This window comes from Polypterus senegalus, chromosome 12 (assembly GCF_016835505.1).
Source record: "Polypterus senegalus isolate Bchr_013 chromosome 12, ASM1683550v1, whole genome shotgun sequence".
Taxonomy (NCBI): Eukaryota; Metazoa; Chordata; class Cladistia; order Polypteriformes; family Polypteridae; genus Polypterus; species Polypterus senegalus.
In genome coordinates this window covers 52,394,278-52,421,544 of record NC_053165.1, presented here as the reverse complement: position 1 = coordinate 52,421,544, position 27,267 = coordinate 52,394,278, and the positions used below count along the sequence as shown (strand labels likewise).

General features: G+C 36.6%; 2 protein-coding genes across 5 annotated transcripts in view; one reads left to right on the top strand and one right to left on the bottom strand.

Moving 5' to 3' along the window:
- tcta (T cell leukemia translocation altered) overlaps positions 1-1,840 on the bottom strand; it is a 33,456-nt gene extending 31,616 nt beyond the window's left edge. Inside the window, exons 1-2 of one of the 3 annotated variants that reach the window (XM_039771259.1) lie at positions 1,542-1,840; positions 680-734 (exon numbers count right to left, since the gene is read on the bottom strand). In XM_039771259.1, the coding sequence (XP_039627193.1) occupies positions 680-734; positions 1,542-1,752 (266 nt within the window). In that variant the 5' untranslated portion in view covers positions 1,753-1,840. Of the gene's footprint in view, positions 1-675; positions 735-1,541 lie in introns of those variants that run through there. The other 2 variants (XM_039771257.1, XM_039771258.1) reach the window with 2 other exon arrangements.
- An 8,122-nt stretch (positions 1,841-9,962) lies between these two features.
- The window catches only part of LOC120540437 (transforming protein RhoA), a 35,949-nt gene continuing 18,644 nt past the window's right edge, over positions 9,963-27,267 (top strand). The window contains exons 1-2 of one of the 2 annotated variants that reach the window (XM_039771248.1): positions 9,969-10,068; positions 25,118-25,189. In XM_039771248.1, the coding sequence (XP_039627182.1) occupies positions 25,153-25,189 (37 nt within the window). In that variant the 5' untranslated portion in view covers positions 9,969-10,068; positions 25,118-25,152. Of the gene's footprint in view, positions 10,069-25,117; positions 25,190-27,267 lie in introns of both variants that reach the window. The other variant, XM_039771249.1, reaches the window with a different exon arrangement.

The following is a 27,267-nucleotide window of genomic DNA, read 5'->3' as shown; positions in this document are numbered from 1 at the left end:
CAAAAGAGAAGTTATGACTCTGTATATTGTGACATCTTTCAGTAATATGGTTTCTCCGAATCATAAATTTGTGAACACACAAAGAAATGTGTATGCGCAATCACAAAACGTTACTCAGAAATTCTACACTTTGAAGTGGATGCATCTAGAATTAGTTTTAAGTTAAACTACTCAGAGAAACAATTTTTTTTAATTAATTATTATTGCAGTTTCACTTCAAGCATCTGGGAAAGATGACAACATGACAGAACTGTCAAGAAAAAAAAAAATCTTCAAAAATACCAAACATATTCTGTAAAAGTTCCTAATGATGTATCAGAAAAGCATGCAAAGAAGTAAAGAACTGTATTTTCAGTAGTAAGGTGTAAAAGAACACAGGAGGCCAGCCATCCGTAGTAGATTTCACATTTGACTGCTGGCACAGACTTTATGCAGGACTCAAGGCACAAACAGAAATTATTAACTAGTCTGTGTTATACCCTCAACAACATTAATATGACTATTTGGACAAAGCGCAGTGGCTACTTCTATCTTTATTACAATGTTTTTAGTGTTCTACTATATACCTTCTGTGACAGACCAGTCCATTATTTACCCATCAAATATCTTTACTTCATATGCAAACACAAAAAAAAAATAGATCAATTATTTATTTTTTCCCTACAATATCACTACTTACCAGCTGCTAAGATGTTGTGCTGTATCTGGAGTACCCCCATTTTGTCCACCTGTACCTACATAAAAAGAGACAAGTAAGAGAGAGACTATGTGGATGGATTGATGGATTACAGTGAAGAATATGAGGCTCTACAAAAATGACTTGACACCTGAAATACAAAGGATCGAAGAGTAAAAGAATAAGTGAGCCATGAAAGGGAATCTACTCAGTCATTTATTACATACAGTACCACAAAACATAAGAAGCTAAAATACAACACAGTCTAAAGCAGATCAAGATAGATCTGCCCTAGATAAGCGAGTTAAGTAAATTAACTAATGAATTTAGTGTTGATTAAGGTCTTCCTTTAAACAATTTATTTGCGGGTATTCTAGGTACTTCACCGTTGGAATACTATTATTATTCATGCTATTATTTCTAGCACCACTAATGGTTCGACTGTCTAAGCATGATCTTATAGGATTTTTAATACTTTTGTGCTCTTTGGATTTTTCATAAGCTTCACCTGACGTGCTTATGGATTGGATCGGTTCCTTATGAGGCCTAATCTTATTTTTACATTTGGGCTGATTCCGCTCTCTACATGTATCGTGTCGAATACCACTACCGATACTATTGTATCGTTCCTGAGTTACAACAAGCACAATAAATGCACAATTTTATTACATCTTTTTGTAAACAGAAGCTCTTTTTACGCCATAGTAGTGTTGTTAGTATCCTATACTTCTTGGGATCTAATAAGCGAAACCTTTCAACGACACTTAGCATTTACTGAAAACAGGTAATAACTACAGGTGATTTCTAACGTTTATTTTAAACAGGACGAGTGCGAATCTCTCCTATCGTACTAAGCTTCACTCACCTTGTCTGTAATACATGTCGTTGACAGTCGTTCCGTACACTTTCCACGCTATATGAATTGCAATGAGGCTGAGTAATAACCAAGAAAGGAGAATTTTGAAGACAGCCAACCGCATGTCGTTGGCTTTCCAGTCTTGCATGAAGTCCACGCAAAATGACCGCAGGCCGTCGAACAGACGAGAAATGAAAACGAAGCCCCACGGCTCTTCCATTCTCCAGCATTATTTACAGATACACACTCAGCAGGTAGTTGCAGAAGCGATGGCGCCGATGGCGTCCTCCCTCTGACACAAGGCTCCACCTCTAACCACGCCCACATTCGTCTCTGACGTCCTCATCCTTTCGCGCAGGGTCATCCTCTAGCCTCTCCCACATCCGCCTTTGCCCGCGCTAGAAAATACATACCGTAGCAGTAAATGGAGAGGAAAAAAGTGAATCGCGAATATAAAAAACGACAGACTAACTGCAATCCAGCAGTGTCTGAATGTTTTTGACAGTTTTAGGCTATTTTGTATACTGGTGCCGGCGGGTGGATGGCTAGTCTTTCTGAGCCGTAGGGTGAGAAATGTTTTGATATACCCAATCTCATGCTGATTTGTATGTTTTTGTAAATACTGTATATTAACTTTCTGTTATTACTCACTATTTTTGTATAGTCAGGGTAATTAGGAACGAATAAACCAATACTTCTGTTTTAACTATTACAGAGTTGTCATGTCTGAAATACAGTACATCTTGAATGCAAAAAAAAAAATCCATATTGATATATAAAACAGGTTCAGTATTTTTTTTATCTTACTGTCTGGCAGCGTGATTCACTTTCCAACTGGGATATCTCCTGGAATATATCATCTCCTTATTAGCATGCAGTGTGCTGGATCAGCACCACAAAATTGAATAAGAGTCGGTTCATTAAGACGTGAGCCCTTGATGGCCAGGCATCCCATCCAAGGTTAATTCTTGGTACATTTTTCTTGCTAGGTAGGTTCTGGCTCCTCATTTTCCAGTAGTGAAATAGATCAGTTTAAAATGTTTTGAAATTCAGCGTAGGTTCTGTGAAATGTATGTGGAAATTTGTATTTGCTAACTGTATTCCGAGTCTTATTGCATGAAGCTGGCAATGTGTTTAGAAGCTTTGGAATATGTAGTCTTTTTCCTGTGGCATCATACAAATAAATTTACTGCATCTAAAAAAACGCACACCTGAGTATTTTCAAAATAGCATACATTTTTATAAACCTCCATGCAATCACATTTTGTATTAAACAGTTTTAAAAATGGATGGAGGGACAAATGCATTTTTAGTCCAGTTGTCTTCTGATTTTTTTCCTTTAATTTGTATAAAACAAAAACAGTTGTCTGCCTAGCAATTTAATATCCATAGTCTAAGGTTGAAGAAAATTGCACATGTGTGATTTTCCTAATTTGAAGTTACTTAATAAGACACTTGGCCACAATTATGAAACTGAATATGCCACGACAATAAACTGCATTGGTGAATTCTGAATTAATAAAAGAAATATTAGTATTTATCTTGCCTTGATTACCTAAGGCAATCTGAAAAGAGATTTATAAAACATGCTAAACTGTATCCAATGACTTTGCTTTACAGAAAAAAGTTAAAAGAAAGACATCAGATGGCATTGCAACAAAGGGAGTAACAGCTTTATTATTAAATATGAAAGTTAACTAGGGTACAAGGTACACTTTATGAAGCTCAAAGGAATTGACGGTATAGGTCTTGTAATCCCATGTGATATTTTGTGCCAGAAAATTGAGATTACGGTAAAAGAGTCAGTTATTAACCGCATTTGCCAAAGGCCACTTTTACTAAAAGTTAATGCACATTGGTTAGTTGTTCATTTACAGTGCAAATGAGCGCATATCAAAGCTAAAGTCTGAAATGCCAGATGTCTGCAAAAAAATTTTAAAATAATATATTCACCTAGTACAGAGAGCATATTACTAAATTTTGAGGCTAAGGGGAATGTAATAATAAAAACATTTTTTGGATCAATTTACATTAAAATGTTTGGATTAAATAAATTTAAATTAAGATGTCTTTTTGAATTAAAATCTATAGTTTTTTTTTCTATAGTTGTTTTCCTTTTTTATTGTGATGTCATTTTTTTCTGCAGTACAAGGGCCACAGGTAGGTGAAATAGTGTTTTTTGGTTGCTGTAACTTATACGACTGCAAAATAAAAATTAAAAAGCCAGCACTGACTCACTTTGTATTTCTGTGTTTCTTAACTTGGTCACCAATATCTATCTTTGAAAGATTGCTTCAATCCATCCATCCATTTTCTGATCCAAAGGTATTTCAGTAAAATCCATCTGAAAACCCGAACCTATCTTAAAAACAATAGGAGTACGCCAGGTGTCAGCCCTGGATGAGCCACCAATCCATTGCAGGGCAAACTCTGTTATGATGAGCAAATTAACCAACTAAAATCAGCTTAACCGTGTTTCTATGGACCTGAGGAAGAAACTCACACAAATTAAACATGAACTTGTTGAGTCCACTACTAAAAGCAGTTCAGCTAAGAGCAGAGTTCAGTGTTCAAATTTTGTAAGATGTAATCTTTTCACCACTGTATTGACAAATGTTATATAGTTCTATGTTTATGTCTATAGGGAGCTGTTATTTGCATTTTTTACTAGCTTGACCTCTCTCATTAAGACTGTCCACAGAAATGACACTCACTGGATATTGTATTTCTTTACCGGACTGTTCTTTGTTAACTGTAGAGACTATAATGTGTGACAATCCAAGAGTACACCTGTTTTTAAGATGCTGGTACCTATAGGTCTTTAATTAATTTCTTAGACCGCATATCTTGCCCACTCAAATGTTTGGTCAAACAGCAACTAAATTTTTGACCAAGTTTGTTTGCTAAATATAGTATGCTGAGTTGCTGTTATATGATTTCCAAATGTGTATTGATATCTTGTGAAATAGAACAACACAAGATGGGTTCCTAGATCTTAACGATATTGTCTTGTAGAGCTTGTTGCAGCTAACAAATAACATTCTTGTCAAAAGGCAAAAATCAAGAGATTGCAGAATGTCAAAGACCGTAAAGCACAGAGAGGCAACCTGGGGGAGAAAGTCATAAGAAACAATAAGTCCAAGTTTGTCATTTTTGATTCACAAAGATTCCAGTACCTCAGAAGCAGAAGAATTGGTGAGAGGTACATTAATGTCTATCTTCAGCCTTCAGTGAAGCACAGAAGTGGCTATGTCATGCTCTGGGGGTGTATTTTAGTCAATGTTATACGGCATGTCATCAAAGTCAATGGAAGTTTAACTGTGATTCATCATTCTGTACCTTCAAGAACACAATGTTTTGCAAAAAATGTAATCTTTCAGCAAGATATTCCAAGCTCATTGCAAACACAAATAAGGCTTTCATTGAATAGAGATCTGCAGATACAACACTAACAGCATTACATTGACCATCTCTTAGTGCCAACTTCATCGTAATTGACACTGTGTGGGATCATTTTGACGGGACCAGAAAAAAGCAGCTAAAGTCTAAATAACTGCTATGGCATATCCTACAAGAAACCTGGAAATATTGGCTACAAAACTACATGAAAAAGTATTCAGCAGTATTCCAAAGCAAATTGCTTAGTTTTGCATTCTAATGAAGGCCACTAAAATAGACAGTTTTTGGTTTTTTTTATTGATGTTTATTTGAATGTATCCTTGTATTAAACATAGTATTAGTCTACTCACTAGCAAAACACCCTTACTGTTCAGCTGTGTAACTTAAAAGACAGTTTTCTTGGATGGCATAACACTTGCACAGTATTATGTGTGTCTATGTGTATGACTGTGACCACTATGCTGTGATCACAGACACCAGATTAATAACAACAACAACAACAACATTTATTTATATAGCACATTTTCATACAAAGAGTAGCTCAAAGTGCTTTACATAATAAAGAATAGAAAAATAAAAGACACAATAAGAAAACAAAATAAATCAACATTAATTAACATCGAATAAGAGTAAGGTTCTTTGGCCAGGGGGGACAGAAAAAACAAAAAAACTCCAGACAGCTGGAGAAAAAATAAAATCTGTAGGGATTCCAGACCATGAGACCGCCCAGTCCCCTCTGGGCATTCTACCTAACATAAATGAAACAGTCCTCTTTGGATTTAGGGTTCTCACGGAAGGGCTTGGTGAAGATGGTCACGTAGAGTTCTGCCTTTTAATCCATCCATCATTGTTGGAGCATCATGATGCTTTGAGTAGGTGGAGGTGGCGCAGGCCACCACCACAAAGAAACCGGAAAAAGAAACAGAAAAGAGAGTAGGGGTCAGTACGGATTTTAGAGCCACCATGAACAGTTATTATGATGAATTGAACATACAGAGTATCAGGATTAAGTTAAATTGATTAAAGGGAACAGAGGAAGGACTGAGACTAAGACCTGTAAGATGATGGGTATATCAGTTTCCTTCAATGTCAGCTCGCTGACCTAAAGCAGAAAAGAGAATCTATAGCCTCCGCTTGACTCTGCCGCTTTGAATAATGCTCTGAAAGACTCTGGATACTGCTGGTGTAGTTTTCAGATAAACCATTTGAAAGCAACTCCATGCACACCTTTTCTCAAGTACAAATGTGATAGTTTCTGCTGGCAGTGTGCTTATATGCAGTCATCTTTCTTTTTGAATCAGTAAATGGGCTTTTCTGACATTTGGGACCGCTATCTTCTTTCTGTGTTTTTTTCCCAATAGATAGAATGAGTATTGATTTTATTTACCCTATGTCCATTTGTGCTTTGATCAATTTTCTGAAGTTGCTTTTTTAGTTGCAGGGACTTTGGAAGCAAGCATCCACCCCAAATAAGAGAAGAAAAAAACAGTTAATCAAAGAATATATTTACACATGTTTAACTCAGTTATACCAGGTCAGTTTAGAGCTGTCAGTTAACCTAATATACACATACTTGAAATGTGGAAGGAAACCATTTAAGGAATCATCTTTTAGTTTTATCTTTTCATTTATGTATTTGCTTTTGCTAATATCCATTTCTGGAAGTGACAATTTTTTTAGTTGCAGGATTTCAGAACCTATACTTACAGCACTGGACAGAATAGTACCCAATTATAGGGCACAATCAAGCACCTACACACTTTCTGTTTTTTTATAGAATCCTTTCTTGGAAAACCACAAATGTTTAGTTAACTCCGGGAAAGAAGTGAGTATGGGTCCAAATACATCAATCCCACTGAATGGGCCACCATGCCACATAGGGTTTGTTATGATTTGGCATTACTATAATACTGGTAATATGTTTTATCGGCATAAATGCATAATATCTGCACATCTGCTTATTCAATGTGCTGTTGTTTTATGTAAGATAAATCAAATGTGTTTAGAGACCACTTTGTCCAAATGTCATACACATAATATTTACTTAAAGAATCCAAAGTTCAAATATTACAGACCATATTTAAATAATAGTCAGTTCAATTTATTTATGTATAGCACGTTTATTCATATTTATGATGTAATAGCATTGAAGTTATTTGCTAATATGCTATTGTTAAAAATAATAAAATGGCATTCAGTAGTATACCAGTAGTAATTAAGGCATAAATCCTTCAAGCTACTTAGTTTTCTTGTGGAATGGCTAACACAGTTATCATGGTATAAGAAGAGAGAAATTTATAGAATGCTAATAACATAATTGTGAAGTGGAATGGTCATTTTAAACATCCACTTAAATAATTCTGGATGAACAAATCAGGCATGTGAGCTAATAAAGAACAATGCATGGTAGAAGATAAAAAGATGCACGTGAGAGATGCTGTGCATAAAAATATCCCTTTAGAACAAGCTAAGGGGGTTTACTGTTAGGACACTGAATGAGTAGCTGCTGAAAATGGGGCTTTGCAGTCATATATCAGTAATAAATGAGAAGTTACGTAATTTCTTGCAGTAACAGCCATTTGAAACATTAGTCATTTTTAAATCAATTTAATGATATAATGTTAAAAAAGTATAAATTTCTATCTGTAATCATCTTACATCTTGCCTGAAGAAGTGGTCTGAGTTGCCTCGAAAACTTGCATATTGTAATCTTTTTAGTTAGCCAATAAAAGGTGTAATTTTGCTTGACTTCTCAATACATTCATAATGGCTAACACGGTACAACACTCTAGTATCTAAAACATGTGAATTTTTGAAAAATAACAATGGAAAATAAATTTGAAATAAAATGTTTCAAATGTCATTTGAGACGAGTTGAGTCTTTACCTTTTAAATACATAATGATGGGAAAAATTGTGAAAAAAGAACAGAGGAACCCTTCTAGAAAATGCAGAAGTTGGAATGTCACAGCAAACTGTTTTGGTTTTTTTTTTCCCATATGGAGCAGCTGAAGGATTAATTTTAGCTACATCTAAAGCCTGGGTGACTCCTCTGTCTGTGAAAGTGGTAATGTAGCTGTATGCAGATTTTTCCAAATTAGCATTTAATTTTTCAAAAATAAGTGTTCTGATTGGTGGACCTTTGAAGGACATATCTGGCATAAAATGATATTGATGTTAAAATGATATTGATGTTAGCAGACATATAAAACTTTAAGTTTTCCTAAATAGACAGGGAGTACCTACTGGCTATGTCAAAGGGGAAAAGGCCTTCTGAATTCTCTTGAACTGGATGCAGCCTCTTTCAGTTACTTTTATTTGAAAGTGGAGGCTAACATTATACAAGGTAAGTGTATTCTTTTTGTAATACTTTATTTAACTTAATTTCTCTGCTTTAGGTGCCAAGTGGAGGGAGTGCAGTAAGAGTACAATATTCAAAAGCATAGATTTTCTTGTAGACTATGCAATCCGCTGCATAGAATGCCATAACCTTTCTCTTCCTGTTTTCAGTACCCTCAGAGTAATATTTGAAAGCAACCATTCAAAAAATGTAACAAATTGTATCATACCAGAGACTGTTCTCACATTAAAGGTCTCTAATTACGACAGGGAGTTCTTGTTTTGGAAATAAGGATCTGGCAATTGTATGTCCCATACCATGAACCAGTCATATGTCCTTCTGCCTGAGTAACACCTTCCTAGGTAGCCTCTTAGAGTAGAGTTGTCTAACTCTGGTCAAGGAGGACTGCAGTGGCTTTAGGTTTTCATTCTAATCATCATCTTAATTAGTGACCAGTTTTTGTTGTTAATTAACGTCTATTGCCTTAGTTTTAATTAACTTGACCCACACCCCTTAGTTGTTTCTTTGTCCTTAATTAGCAGCCAAACAATAATGAGACACAAAACAAGCCACCACATTACCAGCTGGCCACAGTCTCTGAAAATAAAGAAAGGCGACGGTCTCACTAAGGTTGATCTGCTCAGGTCACCAAAACATTTTGAAAGTGTTCTTAGAAAAAACAGAAACTCGACAGTTTTGGAAATGTCTGCTGTAGCAGAATAAGAGCAGCAACAAGCCACAAAATCAAATAATGGGTTTAGTTAACAGTGAGAATTGGTTCTCATTAAGAAATCAGTTAGAGTGAAATTGGAGTTTGAATCCTCGGATTAGCTGGTCATCCATTGATTTATTTCACATCTCATTTCTACTTGGCTGCCATTTACTGAGGAAAAGAATCAATTCAGTTAACTGAATCCTTAAAAACAGGGCTATGAAAATGAATGGAAAAGAAGTTAATCAGCAGTAAAACTTTGCCACAGATTAGGAAAAGGGTTAGAAGGAATCCTTGGAGCCCTTGTTGCCCTCCAGGACTGGAGTTGGACACCCCTATATTACAGTATTATAATTGCTTGTAACCAGAGACAGAAGAAACTATAAAGAACATGAAAACTTTTTGGGGTGTTACACCAACTATTATCATGAAGACGTGAAGTAATTGTTTTTACTTTTAACATATTGGTTTGATACAGTAATAATACATGTTTTAGTAATTCAAGCTCCATACAAAAAAATAAATTCAAGAATGGCGTTATATTATAAAATTCTGTATATATAAAATGCTAGTATCATTTAGTTTTCATCGTTTCTGAATGTGCTAATATTTGGACATCTATAGAGGGGATGGCATGCTTATCAAAAATGCAGTCATTGTACTGATTTTCATGATGATAAGCCATTTGATTAGATAAACATGTATGTCTTTATTAATAAGTATAACTTACTCGCTGTGGGAAGGCTTTCTTTTGACCGCAGGGCCGCTACTCCATCCATTACGTCACGATCTGTCGCTCTCTGCCAGTTCAACGCACTCGCGAATCGTGCACGCGCAGGCGTGGTCCAGACGCTCGTTCTCGATTGACATCACCCATCCCCCTTCGGATTTTTTTTCCGATCTTCGCTCGCTCGCTCGCAAGATTTTGGCGGGGGCGAGCCCCCTCTTCGTGCGCGCGTCCGCTCGCTCGCTCGCTCGCTCGCTCGAGCTAGAGAGCCGGTCTTCATTGTATCGAGGACAGAGAGCAAGGCTGTTGGGAGTTTAATCTCTGAAAACGGGCGTAATAAAACACAGTTGAAGTAGCAGGTAAGACAATTATGACTGCAGTTAATTAATGTAAGACGTAAAGGAAGTGTTTATTTTTACATATGTGAACTGGGACAGTTTATTTTGTTAAGTTTTTGTATTTTTATCATAAGCGTTTTCCGCATATTTTTCTTTCCTCCCCGAGACCGACACGGCGCTTCCGCCCAGCATTTCTCACTTCTGAAGCCTTTTTCAAAACATAAAAAATGTTAAATTAACTCACTTAACGTCTTAAAAATTTAAAAACACTTAAAGAATTGTGGCCAGTTTCCTTTGAAGCTGTGTTTGACGACAAGGTTTCAAACTTTTCTTCTCCTTTCCGTCTTCGGATCTTGGCGGTCGTTGCGTGGTCCTGATTTCGATAAGCTTTACTCCTGTGAACTGTCTTATGTATGTCTATTTTAGTCTTTAAAAAAAATCACAAATAAGAATGGCCGAATAAAAAAAAAACAGGCCGTACCGGCGCCTAGACTCTCCTACTTTACTCCGGTGAGGCGGGAGCTTGTTAACTGTCGTTTCTAAGATGTTGTGTACAAACAGGCGGCGAGGCGTCCGACTCCTCCCGTGCCGGCTGCTAGACGCACTGCTCGGGCGGAACTCCTTAGTACAAGTCGGCACTGAGGCGTAAAGATCCAGGGCGGGCCCACATCCGATCGCTTGCTCGCTCTTAGTCCTTGCTGCAAAATATTTTGACTTCATCTGAAGATTTCAGGATACAAAAGAGCACTCTAACGATAACAACTTTTAGTTTTTGATGATTTTTAGCAGCTATGTAGGTTATGTTGGCATAGCTGCGTAGAGGAAATATTTCATCGGTCATCGCACACCTGCCACGTTTTCTGTGAGTAAAGTTTGGATGGTTCTTAAAAGTTTTATGATTTGATAAACCATCTTGAATTCTGCATCATGACTTAACGACGTTTTAGTATAATGACATATGCAAAATTCAATCAAATGGAGTTGACGTTAATAAATGTAGCTCTATTTTGAAAAACGTAAGATCAGCCAAGTTATATAGTGCCTTTGCTGTAACTGCAAATGGTTTACATATATTAATTGTATTGGAGTTTTGTGTATGTTGTAGAAAATAGTTAACTGGTAAAAAGTTTAAAGAAGTGTACACAGGGTTTGCATGTCAATGCTTGTGTGTGTGTACTTTTTCTGTAAACAATTTCATACATATGCACATTTTAGGGATGCAGCAGTTAAGGGTGTACTGTAGAAAGTTAATATTCAATGCACCATTACATGGCTTACTGACTCATACCAAGCTATTTTAGATCAGGCACCCCATCAAATAAAATTTATTTAATTGTTTAGAGAAGAACCACAAAAACCTGGAAGAACATAAAAAGTCATTCATGTTCCAAATGTTGAGTGGTGAAAATTGTATCTACTGCACCACCCAGAACATAACCTTCAATGTGATAAGTATTTCAATGTATAATACTTTAATCTAAAGAAGAATCACAGAGTGTGTTGTTTACAGACTGGGACTAACCCTGGAAAGTGCACTAGTCTGTCTGGACACATGCATGCACTCCCCCGACTCGGTCATGCTGGGCCAGCCTAGGCTTTTCCGGGTGATGTGACAAATGTGGGAGGGAAGCTGAAGTGTCTAGGGAAAAGTGTATACAAAGTTTACATACAAAGTATGTGGACTGGGTTGTGAACTGAGGTCTTTGGATCTGTGAGGCAGCAATACTAAGTACTGTTCCTTCCAGTACCACACATGCATAATAATAATAAAAAAGTCTTACCTATGTGAAGGAAGAGAGCAACTGAAATGAGACTTCTAAACTGATTTGTGAAGATAACTGTAGAAATTAGTCTAGCCTTTTAAAAATCCAAATCTCAAGAATTTGTACTATAGATTAATTAGATTGTAGTCAACAGGTTGTTCAAAGCAAACTGTTATTGGATTAGGTATCACTAAGTATAAGTGTGTGTGTGTGTATGTATATGTGTGTGTGTGTATATATATATATATATATATATATATATATATATATATATATAATATAAGGCAAGCATTATTAATGTATTTAAGAGTCTATCAAAAAAGGTGTAAACATCAGGACCTTTTTTGCCAGATGCCATCAATAGCGAGTATATCTGCAAAAAGTATAAATCATCTTTACTTGTTGAGCATAATCAAAAACTACCTTAAATTTACTGAAGATGCATCTTTAGGATTTAGCATACTTCAGTATCCCACAACATTATGCTCTTTTATTTACATTTTGTATTGCTAATGCTGCTCTGAATGGTTGGCAACTTGTGCCAGGGAAAATTTGTGCCCCCGGGCATCTTAATCATAAGGAGTTGGATATTGAATGAAAAATTTAGAACACAATGTCATTCATGTACACTTTTCTGTGTTGAAATATAGGTGTACTTGTTTTTTATTTAAGTAACACGTGATGTTAAGGTGTACTTTTAAGTAGTTTTGTTTAAGAATAATTTGTAGCTCGAATAGTTTGTTTCAATGACAATCCCCCTTATGTTAAATAAAAACTACAACCAGAAAATAGCGGAATAACTGAAAGCATTTAAGTTTTATGGTTCAATTTTGGATTACGTATTTTTATTTGACTTCTATTTTTGGACCAGTGAGACTGAAGTAAAATACTCGCAGAAAGACTTCTTTGAGTTGGTCCACACTGTTGTTAAAGCAGTTCTGTTCTGCGTGGTGCGATGCGATTTCTTAACAGTGCCCTCTTTCAGGCTACTAGCCCCCAGCTGAACGTAACAGATTCCCTGAGCTGATGAAAGCGAAGTTTTGGACGGTTTCCTTCCATGTTAGCTCATGGATACTATTTTTCTCTAGCGCCTGTTGTTTTTTTTGTTCGTATATTAAAGTGCCCGGCTTCAGTAGAGTCAGCCCGTTATCAGACATGGTTGGGTTTCTCTTTCTGGGGTTAATTACGGGAAAATAACAGCAACTCAAGTTTCCGTACTAAAAGTCGTAAGCCATGCCGTTCACCATCTCCCTCTGATCGCTGCCGCCCTATTAATTTCTTGGCCTGAACACCGTCTTGTGGGTGAGTAAAAGTACCCATCTTAGTCGGTACTCCCTGAAGCCTGGCGCCATCTTGTGGGGTGGGGGAGGGGCTGGCTTGTTTGGTTGGTTGGAGACCCCACCTCAGTGAGAAGTGCACTCTTTCCGTTGATTCTTGTTGGCCGTTTTCAGTTTCCTAACATCCTTCCGGGCCCACGCCCACTTGAAAAAGCCGGAAGTCGATGGTTTTCCAGTTCGTAAGTCAGAAAAATCCCCCGTCTGCGCGAGTCCGAGTTTAAAAAGACAGTCGCTTTTGGTTTGTGCCGTGAAAGTCACGCTACTACAGACTGATGTTTAAAGTAACCCTTGGAGACCTTACTCGATGAGACGAGCAACCTGACTCATAGGTTATGCTGCTTTCGTATAACCTTTATATGCTTGTGTGTGTTGATGGTCGTTTACGGTGTGCTGCGAGCCTTATGTAAAGGTGACTGAAGCCACTCTGTTCTCTCCCTACAGTTTTAAAAGCTGAAACATTTAACTGCACAGTGGCACTTGAAACAGCGTCTTACTTAACGTAGCTTTAATCCGAAACGAGAAGCCAAGCCTGTCTATGTTTGGGCACTTGGTTTGACATTTATTAAGGTGAATTTCGATTTGTGAAGTAATTAACTTTGATTTCTTTTGTACAAACTGTGACTTGTGAAGAGTGCACTTTATTATAGACTATTAAGAAATCTAAATATTTCTAGAAGAAGTGAAAGATCTATTTTCTAAAATTACGTAAAAGTAACTTGATGTAATGTTCAGTTCTTCTGCATTGTTTTGTAACTCTTTTAACCTAATGAAGATACAGTGCAATAGAATGTAAAAAGAATCCTACTACGTTTTGCAGTTAACTCGAATTAGAGATTTGTTATTGAAGAGTTATACTTTAAGTAATCGTTTAACACACATTTTGCTTTTATATTTCTTCTACTTGTATATTATGAATAATTAGCTGCACTACCAGTGTATCGCTTAAAGCATGTACACTGGGTGGTGTGTGAGTGTTTTAGTTTGGTACACAGTAGTTCTGTTGTGTCAGATTGCTGTATTTCAGAACACATAGTGATATTCAGTGATGTTATTAAGATGTTTCACTGGCATTTCATTCCAAGTTCATAAATCATGATGCCATGTTGGCACAAAACTGTAAAATCAGATCTGCTCCATTCTAAAATGGATCTGAATAAGTGTCTACCAGCAGTGAACTTGGTTACTAATTACTGTTACACACTTAACACGCCATCTTCAATTGTTCTCTATTTATTTATTTATTTTATTTTATTTATTTATTTATTAACCATCTCTTGATCAAAACACTTTGTATGAGTTACAGAAAAAAATAATACTTCATTGTGTTTTATTGTGGTTTGGCTGTAAGTGTATATTTTGCAGTTTCTTATCATGTGTAGAATGAAAGGCCAGTATATGATGCATATGCAGGAGGACAGTGGCACTGGCTTAAAAAATGATATATAGAGTAATCAGTTTATTTACAATTTTGAATACAATATGCAATTACATTCCTTATTTCCTCACAAGCACCTCCTGCTTGAAGTAGAACCAAATTACTACATAAATTACTATAATGATTCCTGAATCTCACTGCATAAATTATATAAAATTTAACACCATGAGGGTAGGCTCCAGCTGCCCTATGACCCTGCCCAGGATGGAAATTGGAAAAATATTGTAGCGTCCCTGACACGTTTCATTATCCTACGGATTAGTCGTCCACAGTATGAGCTGACATTCCATCACACAAATGAGCGACTTCATGGGATCCTTTAAAAGGGACCAACCTGTCAAAGTCACAAAAAGAATTCCAACTTTTACTGCCACAGTGAGTGATCATATGAAGTATAGTGAGCAGTAGCGTAGCGTGGGTGTCAGCCGCCTGGGGTGGAGGAAAATTTTGCCGCCCACTTATTTAGGTATTTCAATTTAAAAGACTAAAATATACAGTAATTCTTTGCCGCCCCCTAAAAGTGCCGCCCGGGGCAGGCAACCCCTGCCGCCCCCATTACGCTACGCCAATGATAGTGAGCTACCTAAAAGAGGGATGTAATGAGTTGTAAACCATAGGCACTCTGAGTCTGCGTGCACCGCAGTGGCACAGTGCTCCAAATACACCTGCACTCCATCCCATTGAAATTTTATGTATTATGTTTTATGCACTGATCATGCTGCCTTACCTCAGCTGCAGCGCTCTCCGCTAAAGTAGCTTGGCACAGGAGTCTCTCGTGCCTTCTGTTGTGCATATCCGTGCCTGGCAGCTTTCTTGTGTGGCTTGCAAGGGTGTTTTTTTTTTATGCAGTGGCTGGAATTTGGCACTTAGATGACATTTCTGCAAACATCTGGGTCCAGTTGACAATTTATATTTACACTGTCTGTGTCCAGCCTGTCAATGATTAGTGTAGATGAGGTTTTTTTTTTTTATAGAATACTCAAGAACAGTTCAGGTTGTCAGCAAGGCATCATCCATGTGATGTAAGTAATCAATCATCAGTTGCCAGTGACATTATCTCTTGGTACAAGCCTATCTTGCATATAATTCCTGAGTTTTTCTTAAAATAATTATGCCAATTAAGGTTCACCTTATTAAGTAGTTGGTTAGTTTTCAGAATTCTACAAACAATCAGTGATGAAAATGAAACTAGAAAGTATTACTACTTTAGCTTTGGTGGTTGGTATACCTCTTTACTGTCTTAAGCTTTCAATTGGGTATTGCCTTGTCAGTGTATAATGGCATTTGGGATGGACCAGAGCTTGCAGCTGCGGAATTTGGCATGTGTTTGGTTAATACTTGGACATGCATGAGTGCACTGATTGAGTCGGGTATGTGGGCCCTGTGCTTAACCACCGCTTTAGAAGAAAGTCAGCTAAACTTTGTTAAATTGAAAGCTTAACAACAGGCTGAAGTATACTCTTCCATTCAAATCAATACAAAAATGCAGGAAATTGTCTTCGATTGTTTAATGAATATGTTTTCAGTTTTGCTCTTTTTTTATCTGATGAGCTGCCAGTTGTGGCTATGTTGTGACAATCATTATCTGCATTTCTTTAAAATGTTTTAGGTGGACTGACTGCCTTGAATCTGAAAAGTAAAATTGGTGACATGCATGAGAAACCATGCCCAGCGATTAACTTTCAAGAAAATCGTCCGTAGTTTATACCCATGGCAAAGGCTGCAACCACTGAAAGACATTTAGTAAAAAAATGAGAACTTCATGTAATACCTTTCCCTTTAATACCAATTCATCTTAACATTCTTTTATGGTTTTTTAGAAATGTGCTTTGGATTTGACATGAGTTTGTCGTGATCTCATAGCAAATGTGCTCACTAGCAAACTAACATTAGTCATAGGCGTACTCCAACCCACTTACTGTGTTTCACAGTAGAAGAGGGCTCTACTCTGTCCTGGCAGTTAAAGACCTGGGAAAGGACTTGGGCAAGCTACCAGTCAACTACATGGTTCACTTACACACATACCAACACTCACACTTAGGACCATTTAACCAAACCTGCAAGGATTAAAAACATGACAGGAAAACTAATGTATCCAGAAGGAAAAGGGCAAAGTCTTAGAGAACATGCACATTCCCCACAGATGAGTCATATTGGAGTTAAGCCTAGCATTTTGGATCTGTAAAGTAACAATGCCAATCGGTGTAGACTACTGTGCCACCTAAGCTAAGAATGCTAACTATATCTCAGTTCTCTGCTTTTTGTATTACTCTATTGCTATAATTGTTCCATTGCAATTCTGGTGTTATGGTTAAATATGAGTGTAAATCGCTACATACAAAGTTAAATAAATATTTACTTAAAGTTAAAATAACAGGATTAACAAATTATTTGAATGGCTTACTGATATTTGCTCGATTTTATTAACTACTCTAAATTTCAGAAAAATAAATTGTGACATTTAAAAATACCAGCAATATTAATATCAACATGCTTTTTAAACTGGTGTTTTTTTTACCCAAACACACTCTTTCATTGCCTCTCGGAGACCGCAGTCCCATCTTTTGTGTTAAATTTAAAAGGATATTTTGACAAAACACTCAATTCCAAAAGTGAGTTTACAGCTCAGGTATACAGTATGTAGGTATAGTTGCAGAGTCTGTTGTGACATATTGTTTGTAGTACAACTTAAGATTCGAAAGAGTATTATAGACTTACAGGAATATTTGCATTAGGGTATACAAGTGGTTTTGGTACAGGAATGTTGTCAGGCAAAATTTTGTACAAAAGCTGTCTGAAAAAAGTCACAAGGTGTCTTATAAAAACTGGTAAGAACTGATTTACAAAAATTAAGAGACTTTTTAAAAATTGCATAACATTATCAAACCCTCTTAATCCAGTTCATAGTCACCGGGTTCTGGAATCTGTCCCATCAGCATCAGGTGTAACTGAATGCGTGGAGTCCATTGCAGGGCCTACACACCCACATTTCAAATTTCACTGCACATCCTAACCTGTACATCTTTGTAGATATGGATGTGAACTGTAGCACCTGAAATAACATTCTTAAAAAATGGGGATAATGTGTAAATGTCACAGTGACTGGGTGTGGTATTAAGATTTAAGACACATACACAAATTGAAAAATTCAGAATGGAATGATTTGGTTACGACTAAAAGCAGGTGACATGATTGATGTGTGTGTGTTTTGCACAGGGTTCTCTCTTATTTGTGAGGTTAAGCAGAGATGGGCTGCTGTACTCGGGTGAAGTCAGAGTCACTTAGCATAAGTATAGAGGTTATCTCCATTTCAATTCTTCACTTTTGCTGAATAGAAGCATATGAATACTAAACCAGAAAAAGCCCCATGATGTGTTAGAATTCCAGTATTTGTATTATGTCCATTTACAATGAGTTTGTGTCTTTTTGAACAAGATTAATATCTCCAAGCACAAACTGGCCTGAAGAAGGTAGCTAATATATGGATGGAATTGTTTAAACATTGTAGGATATTGAGGCATTCTGTCTTCACATTGGATTAAATAAACTAACATATGTTGACATGCATTTTATTTTACAAAAATGCATTTTCCAAAATAGCAGGTTAAGTTTGGAGTTTGCAATCAATAATAGATGCAGCTTTGTGTTTTTAGTGGGGATTGAAGTCCAAGAGTTGCATAGTTGTTCTTTCTGATTCCTTTGGTAATACATATATAAGATATTGAGCAAATTAGTTTTATGCTACAATGATAATGTTATTGTGGTAGAAAAGTGCACAACTCCTGACTAGTTAAATATCCATGTAGTATTTTTATGATATGAATGCCTTGTGTGGAAACAGAAGGGTTTTGTTTCCATTGACCAACAAAGCCCCTTTTTATTTGTACTGGATTTCATTTACAATATTTAGCCTTGGTTGTCCTGATAAGAATGCTTTTAGATTCTAAAATGATCCATTATTTGTAGGTATTGTTAATTAAATGAAAATATTGTGCTAATATTGTATGTGGTAATGATTTGATTATCACAGGGTATATCAGTTTAATTCTTAGTCAGAGCCCCAGTATTTACTTACTTTGTGTTATGACTTAGTACAGTTGAGATCCATTGTTATGAATTATGGGTCAGTGTTACAACATAGTTATCAGTATTTTTTCTTGCTTGTTTGTGTACTTAGTGTTATGAGCATAAGTGCACTAAAAGTATTCGCATTTGTGGTCCCACCTAAAGCCAGGGTGTTTTTAGTAGTCGTGAAATTATCTCTTTGGCTCCGAGTATGTCAGGCTTAACTCTTTTTCGATTATTTGAAAATTACTTGTCTTTTTAAATGGATTTGCTTTTGTTTGTCTGTGTGTGTGTGTGTGTGTGTTGTGATTTATTTAAAGTTTTAAAATATATGGTGCTGCTACAGCAGCAATACCAGTTGCTTGTGTTCAAGGCACTGTAAATAGTATTTGACCTTGGTGAAGGTTTTCTAATTTCAAGTTCCAGGCAAGTCTTTGTTCTTTCCCTTTTCAGTTTAATTTTGGGTGACAAGTGTTGTATCTGCTTTGAGGGTCTGCTGAAAGGTATCGTAAGGCTTCACCTTACTGCTGCAGCAGTCCTCATTTTATCACTTTTTTATTTACACTGTTTTTTTAATGGATTTCATACAATACAGACATAATTTCAAGACTTGAATTTTGGTGCAGGAGTGGGGTGTTTTGCCTGTTATTCAACTTAAGTGTAAGAATCCTGTTGTGCTTTCAACAAAGAAAAAGATTTTCATTTTCACTTTTATCCAATAAAGGAGATAGTTAAGAATAAAAATTTGATTTATGCTTTTTATTGTTGCCTTGTAATGCCTTTTGAAAGAGCTTAAATAATGATGAGGTTAGTTCTTTAATACGGCATCATGCATAAACCTGAAAAAGAAACTACGGCTTTGCATACATCCTGTTATTGTTATACACTTACCTTCAGTTGTTTGTCCAGCCCTCTGTCCATTTTCTGTCTGGCTCTAATTTAGGATTCTGAGTTGGTTCGTCATGTGGTGGGTGTGTCAATGTGATGTATCAGTGCATGCTCCCAACCTCTCCTCTCCTAATCTTTCCAGTGCAGAATCTGTGGGAGCCAGTGTATTTTGTGGTTTCACATGGTGCAAAAAACTATCCAAATCCTGAATATGGCTCCACTTTGCCAGGATCCGTATGTTCAGCTACTAAAGTGTCAAGAATTTCATGTGCCTCAGCTTGTAATTCTTTGAAGCACAAGGGAAATCTCTCCAGTGATGTAACACATAACATGTAACGGAAGTATATAATCATTGGGATTCACTGTTAGTGGGCTAATAAAACGGCATATGTAATTCCTGAAAACAAATCGGGAAAGTCCACTATATTTCAATTGTACGTTGGGTGTTTGAATTCAAAGTCATGTTTGTTAGTAATTTGCCAAAAATGTTTAACACAGAACACGTATGACACATATTTGAATGGTATAGCACTAAATGAGATGTCTTTAATTAGGAGTTTGATTTGGTTGCTATTTCTGGATTAGTACTCGGGCATAAGCAATTGCAGTGTCTTAATCAGTGAGGGAGGTATAATAATTACAAAAGAACAAAGGCTGTTTTACAAGAATACCGAAAATAATCTTAAATTCATTTTATATAGTGTGTGTGTATATATATATATATATATATATATATATATATATATACATATACACACACACACACATACAAAGGCAGTATTAAAGTTGAGACAAATCTAAAGGAGGGAATGAATTTGAAAAATAGATTCAGGTGTTTGTGACATTTGAAATTTGAATTCATTTGGCATGTACAGTACTACTGTTCATGACTGTTATAACGAGTAAACAGCTGATACCTTCTCTGTATACTGTACTGAAGCAAACATAAATCTCATTACAGCAAATATCCTAAACTTGACAATGATTTTCGGACAAGCCTGGTGTGAAAAGTCTGTTACTGAAAAATAGTATGCAAATATTTGATATTCAGTAATTTGTTTGCAAATTATATAATGTATGATTTTTTTTTTTATTTTTAGTATTCATTTTGAGCTTTATTTATATTTCCATTACTAAAGAGGAAGTTCAATTGTTTAATTTAATAGAAACCTTACTTTTTTGTTTGTTCAGTTTAGATGCTTGGAAACGTCTTAAAATTTATTTTTCAGACTGCACTGGCTGTGTTAGTGACAAACTTCCTGAATGCTTACTTAAATCTTTACCATTCTTTAGTGGTGATTTGTTTTAAATATTTGACCTTTGTTGCATAGACTGAATTAAGTGCAGATGGCCAGCTGTAGCTGTGATTAAAGGAATACATAAGTGGCCTTGCATAAATTGTGGGTCCCATTTTGATTTTCTAGGTTATTTATTCATTGCCTTTAACTTGTAAGTCAGTGAAAATGGGCAAAGTGTTAAGTAAAAAAAAATGGCAGAAAAATCAGAGGAGTTAGATTTTGAAATTTAACGTGTATTGATCAGCTGGCATTATTTAGGATACTTTGTTTCACTAACCCCTGACATTTTTAATTTCTCTGAGTGTTGGTTGGTGCTGTTGTGGGGGAACCTGTGTAGTGATGTAGTCATGCATGCAGAAAAATTGTGGGTTGGGATAGAATTGTCATACATTTAGTTCACAAAGTTTCACTGCAATTTCTGAGCTACTGTTCAGCTGACAGCTTTAAAGAGGATATAATGTGCGGTTTAAAGTTTTTTACAATGTGCACTAGCAACTCTGCTGCTGTTTTCTCTCTCTTCTTGGGCTCTGTTTTAGAAAACATGTCACTTAACTGTACACTCAATTTCTAATTTCTGTAAAACCTTTATGGAGTACATTAAAAAATACCCCATGTGCCTGTGCCTATTATAGGGATACCATGATACTTGTCTGAACACTTTACATTCCTATTTGCCTTTGCTTTTTGGTCTTTTGCTTGTGTGTCTTAAGTGGAATCTAAAGTGAACCTATTTACCTGCTCAGACATACAGTGGTTTGAAAAACTATTTGCCCTCTTCCTGATTTCTTATTCTTTTGCATGTTTGTCACACAAAATGTTTCTGATCATCAAACACATTTAACCATTAGTCAAATATAACACAAGTAAACACAAAGTGCAGTTTTTAAATGATGGTTTTTATTATTTAGGGAGAAAAAAATCCAAACCTACATGGCCCTGTGTGAAAAAGTAATTGCCCCCTTGTTAAAAAAATAACCTAACTGTGGTGTATCACACCTGAGTTCAATTTCCGTATGCCACCCCCAGGCCTGATTACTGCCACACCTGTTTCAATCAAGAAATCACTTAAATAGGAGCTGCCTGACACAGAGAAGTAGACCAAAAGCACCTCAAAACCTAGACATCATGCCAAGATCCAAAGAAATTCAGGAACAAATGAGAACAGAAGTAATTGAGATCAATCTGTCTGGTAAAGGTTATAAAGCCATTTCTAAAGCTTTGGGACTCCAGCGAACCACAGTGAGAGCCATTATCCACAAATGGCAAAAACATGAACAGTGGTGAACCTTCCCAGGAGTGGCCGGCCGACCAAAATAACCCCAAGAGCGCAGAGACGACTCATCCGAGAGGTCACAAAAGACCCCAGGACAACGTCTAAAGAACTGCAGGCCTCACTTGCCTCAATTAAGGTCAGTGTTCACGACTCCACCATAAGAAAGAGACTGGGCAAAACGGTCTGCATGGCAGATTTCCAAGAAGCAAACCACTGTTAAGCAAAAAGAACATTAGGGCTCGTCTTAATTTTGCTAAGAAACATCTCAATGATTGCCAAGACTTTTGGGAAAATACCTTGTGGACTGATGAGACAAATGTCGAACTTTTTGGAAGGCAAATGTCCCGTTACATCTGGCGTAAAAGGAACACAACATTTCAGAAAAAGAACATCATACCAACAGTAAAATATGGTGGTGGTAGTGTGTTGGTCTGGGGTTGTTTTGCTGCTTCAGGACCTGGAAGGCTTGCTGTGATAGATGGAACCATGCATTCTACTCTCTACCAAAAAATCCTGAAGGAGAATGTCCGGCCATCTGTTCGCCAACTCAAGCTGAAGCGATCTTGGGTGCTGCAACAGGACAATGACCTAAAACACACCAACAAATCCACCTCTGGATGGCTGAAGAAAAACAAAATGAAGACTTTGGAGTGGCCTAGTCAAAGTCCTGACCTGAATCCAATTGAGATGCTATGGCATGACCTTAAAAAGGCGGTTCATGCTAGAAAACCCTCAAATAAAGCTGAATTACAACAATTCTGCAAAGATGAGTGGGCCAAAATTCCTCCAGAGCTCTGTAAAAGACTCATTGCAAGTTATCTCAAACGCTTGATTGCAGTTATTGCTGCTAAGGGTGGCCCAACCAGTTATTAGGTTCAGGGGGCAATTACTTTTTCACACAGGGCCATGTAGGTTTGATTTTTTTTCTCCCTAAATAATAAAAACCATCATTTTAAAAACTGCATTTTGTGTGTACTTGTGTTATATTTGACTAATGGTTAAATGTGTTTGATGATCAGAAACATTTTGTGTGACAAACATGCAAAAGAATAAGAAATCAGGAAGGGGGCAAATAGTTTTTCACACCACTGTATTCGGTAATCCCAGATGTCTTCATCTATGCTCACTAATCTAAAAGATGCAGAGTGAAATCCATCTTCAGTGGCTACATAGCATCCTGGTATAGCACTTGCTTAGTTTAGGACTATAACGCACTACACAGGATGGTGAAATTGATGATTAAACTATGTAGGATGGCGTAAATCTTTGTCCTGCTCTTTCAACTCCCTTTGTTCTGAAAAATGGTACAGGACAATTAACACTTGGACCACTATATATCCTTGGGTCAGAGGACTACTCGGCTGTTTGAACTAACAAATGCCTCAGCATACCCGATGTGCATTTTTAAAATATGTCTACTTTCATCGTCTTCTGTTTGTTATACTAATGTTGGTAGTCTGTGTACTGTGTACACAAGACATTAATCTTGAATGTTACTTTGCATACTGTGCAAAACACAATTAATGGTTGAGGCAATAAAGATTTTTAGCCTTTAATGAATTATGTCTACTGATGAAGAGATTGCCTTCATGGGGTGTTCCTGACACAACTGCTTTTTCAGATCCTTGCTGCCTGCCCACCACTTCCAATTCAAGGGTTGGAGTCGTAAGTTGTCCATGAAAGTTAAAGGGATCTAGAAGTGCAGCAAAGTGGAGGCTTTTGGGTTTATTTGGGAAAGCAGTAATACACACATTCTTAAGCAATAGAAAGAAGCCCCACTGCACAGATTATTCCAGGCTCATTCACTTTAGTGGATTGAATTTGTCCCATTAGGAGACCTAGTGGGTTCTAGGGCTGAGCCAATGGTTGTTGGCTAGGCGCGTTGTAGATGTAAATAAAAATCTTTGATTGGCTCCAAACATTTGCAGGAATTTCCTCAAACTGCTAAACTGCAGCCATCAGTTTTTTAAATCTTCCAGACCTCACAAGAAAGCTGTCGAGCACTCTCATTCACAGCAAGAGGTGTGAGAAATTCTTCTTTTAAGCTATTTTAGCAGAAGTGCACTGTAACTGAGGTAACGCAGCTTGATTAGTGCGTCTTGCACAAAGGTTAAATAGAAAGAGGGCAGGTATATATGTAGCACCATGTCTCTGTGTTGATTGCAGACTCTTAAGTGCCCATGAGTTCTTACTCTTTACATCTTTCTTTTAGGTAGCTCATGATTCTTCAAATGATTGTTCACTGTGGCTGCATAGGTTGGAATTATTTTGCAACACTGCCAAATGTGCCCCTTTTAAAGGATCATCTGAAGCTACTCATGTGCGTGATGAAGCCAGCTCATAATGTGGTTGACTGATCCCCAGCCAAATACATCTTGTCTGGGATGTTAGAAAAATTATATTTACCATCAGTTTTTCTAATCCTAGGCAGTGTTGCAAGACAGCCTGAGCCTATCCTCGTGGTGTTATGTTTTACATAACCTATGCAGTGAGATTTGGGGGCCTGACAAGAAAAGTGATAGTGTGTGTTAGGTCTTGTGAGCAGTGTTTGGGACCCCCAACCTTGGATTGAATATTAGTGTATTGTACTCACAGATTCAAGAGGACCCACCCCTTCATATCAAATACTAATATACACACACACTCTCCAACCTCGTCTTAGTCTCCAGACCCATTGTGTAAAAGTAATAACGAATTAGTAGTAGTAGGAGGAAGAAAGACAATATGCTGCTAAACAGAATGCTACAAGTAATTTGGTTTTACTTAAGACACTGCTTGAGAGCATATAGGAAAGTAATTGTACTGTGTACAGTGCACAATATTATAAAACTAAAATAAACCATACATGAAAGCGGTGTCTTATATTTTTTGAATAGCCTTTGCCTTTGTCCTCCTATATGCACTTTTTAAATCAGCATGTTTGCATGCATGGTAAGAAATGGCAAAGAGGCACTATAGCTAGTCTACAATGAAAACAAAGTATGATTTTTTTTTTTTTTCTTTTTTCCAAGCCTCCTCCCTAAACACAACCAGCCCCCTTCCATATATGGGAGAAAGAGAACAACTGAGGACGCCATGTAAAAGTAATTAGTGACTTCTAGCTTCCTGTTGGTATACTTTTATTATTAATTTTTTATGATGGGGTAGTTCTAATTTGAGTTTTGTGCCAGTGTGGTATCGAGATTTGTAGCAGTTTTAAATGAACTTGGAATGAGTCGTCTTTGATTCATTGTGATAACGTTATGAACACCGCCACGTGCTGTGTGGCTGCATCGAATGAAACAACAAAACTATTGTGTTATGATCTAACATTTCCTGTGCACTATTTTCACACCACCTCTCCACTGTCCAATGTAACAGTTTTCCATGATACAGTATATGGGTCAAGCAGTTAATTATTTGTAATCCACAAGCATCTCTCTACACATCTGCCCCTTGTCTGCTCTGGTGATGGTATTGTACATTGTTGATGTTTTGAAATGATGATATGAACTTTTAGGACGTTTTATTTCCCTAGTGGGTTCTTGTATTTTTGACAGACCATGTACACTTTGTTTCCATGCAGCTGTTTTTGCAGTTAGCCACTAGGCCACCTCATTAATCTTCATAAGGGTTTTTCTTTCTTCAGAGAGAGCCCCTAAAAGGTGTGTCATGGAAGTATTTATGGAACTTGGGAACATGCACTTTTGGGGAAAAAATGGGCATTTATTGCCTCCAAGCTTAAATGGAATACAGTGGTATAACTGTTCCTATATTTCCTTAAAATGAACTATTGTAATGCTGTGGAGACATAAGCAATCAATCATCTAAAAGTTTTCAAAAAATTTGCTCTCTGGAAGCATACTGGACTGGAAGTTTGTCCCCAATGAATGTTAAACGTTTTAAACATTAAGCTGCTTTGTTTGCATTTTGCCTTGTTACTGACAGGTGATTGTGCAGTTTTGAGAATCTCTGCAGCATTTTTGTTTATTATGGTGAACTGGGTGACATTTACTCCATGAAAATCTCTTTATGTTCTTTTCTCTTTGAGCGGTGCACCATGCTGTGAAAATATCAGTTGTCGATTGAAGTTCCAGAAGGCTTTACATGTCGATCCTCTGAACCCTGGATATGTTTAGTTTATTCATTTATTTTTAATTAATTTTAGATGATAGTTTATAGAGAAGTGACAATTCACAAATTCCACATCCCAGCTTGTACTGTATGTGGGTTCACAGGGAATAAAATGAATAAGCAGGGTAATATCTGTAGAAAGGTAAAATTATCTTTGAATCAGAGATACAATTGAATATTAAAAATTTGTCGTGGAAGGATTAGAATATTGTCAACAACCTTTAAAATTACAGCAGAAACAAAAAAAAAATCATAATTATTTTCTTGGTACTGAAGAGATCAGCATTAGTTGTTTTCCTGTTGATACTTGAATAGGAAGTTAAATTGAATGTGATGTGGCAGCTTTCATAGAAGTAATAGAAACTAATAAGATTGACGTAAACTGAAGGATGGGTTTGTAGAGGTGTAGTCCAGTAATGTAATGATAAACTTGATTGAGTTCTGAATTTATATCCACAATATTCTGTGGGATTATCAAGAGAGGCTACAATGGAGGCAAACGATAAGGAGCTGCTGTTATTGTGTATGTGTTGTAAATATGGTGGTGTTCACTTCTTGTAGAAGTTATAGTATCTTTTAAGTAGTAATTATCAAATGTACAAAGTATTATGCATTATAATGGCATTGATCTTGAGTTAAAAGCAGTGAGGAAGTACTTTTAACTTACTGAACCTGTTTGTCATCTGTCTGTCCTTGTTGTTGTTTTTCTTCTTCTTAATCTTGCCTTCTAGTGGAATCCTGCACATTTCTAAATAAATGAGGGGAGACATACATTTTCAGGCTTTGAAAATATTTAAATATTTGTTTAATTTTTTTTTTTTTTTTTTTAAACAGTATCTAATAAAGAGAAAGCTGGTACTTCTCTCCAAAAAAAAAAAGGGATTTTAAGATATTTTATGGTGATTAACCCGGTTAACAATTTTCTTTTATCCCCCAATCTGTCACCTGTCATTGTTTCAAATTTTGTTGGCATATCCCATAGTATTACAAAGTTGTACTGCTTGGCATAAGGTGTCATCCTGTTTGGAATCGTCTCCTGCACCTAAAC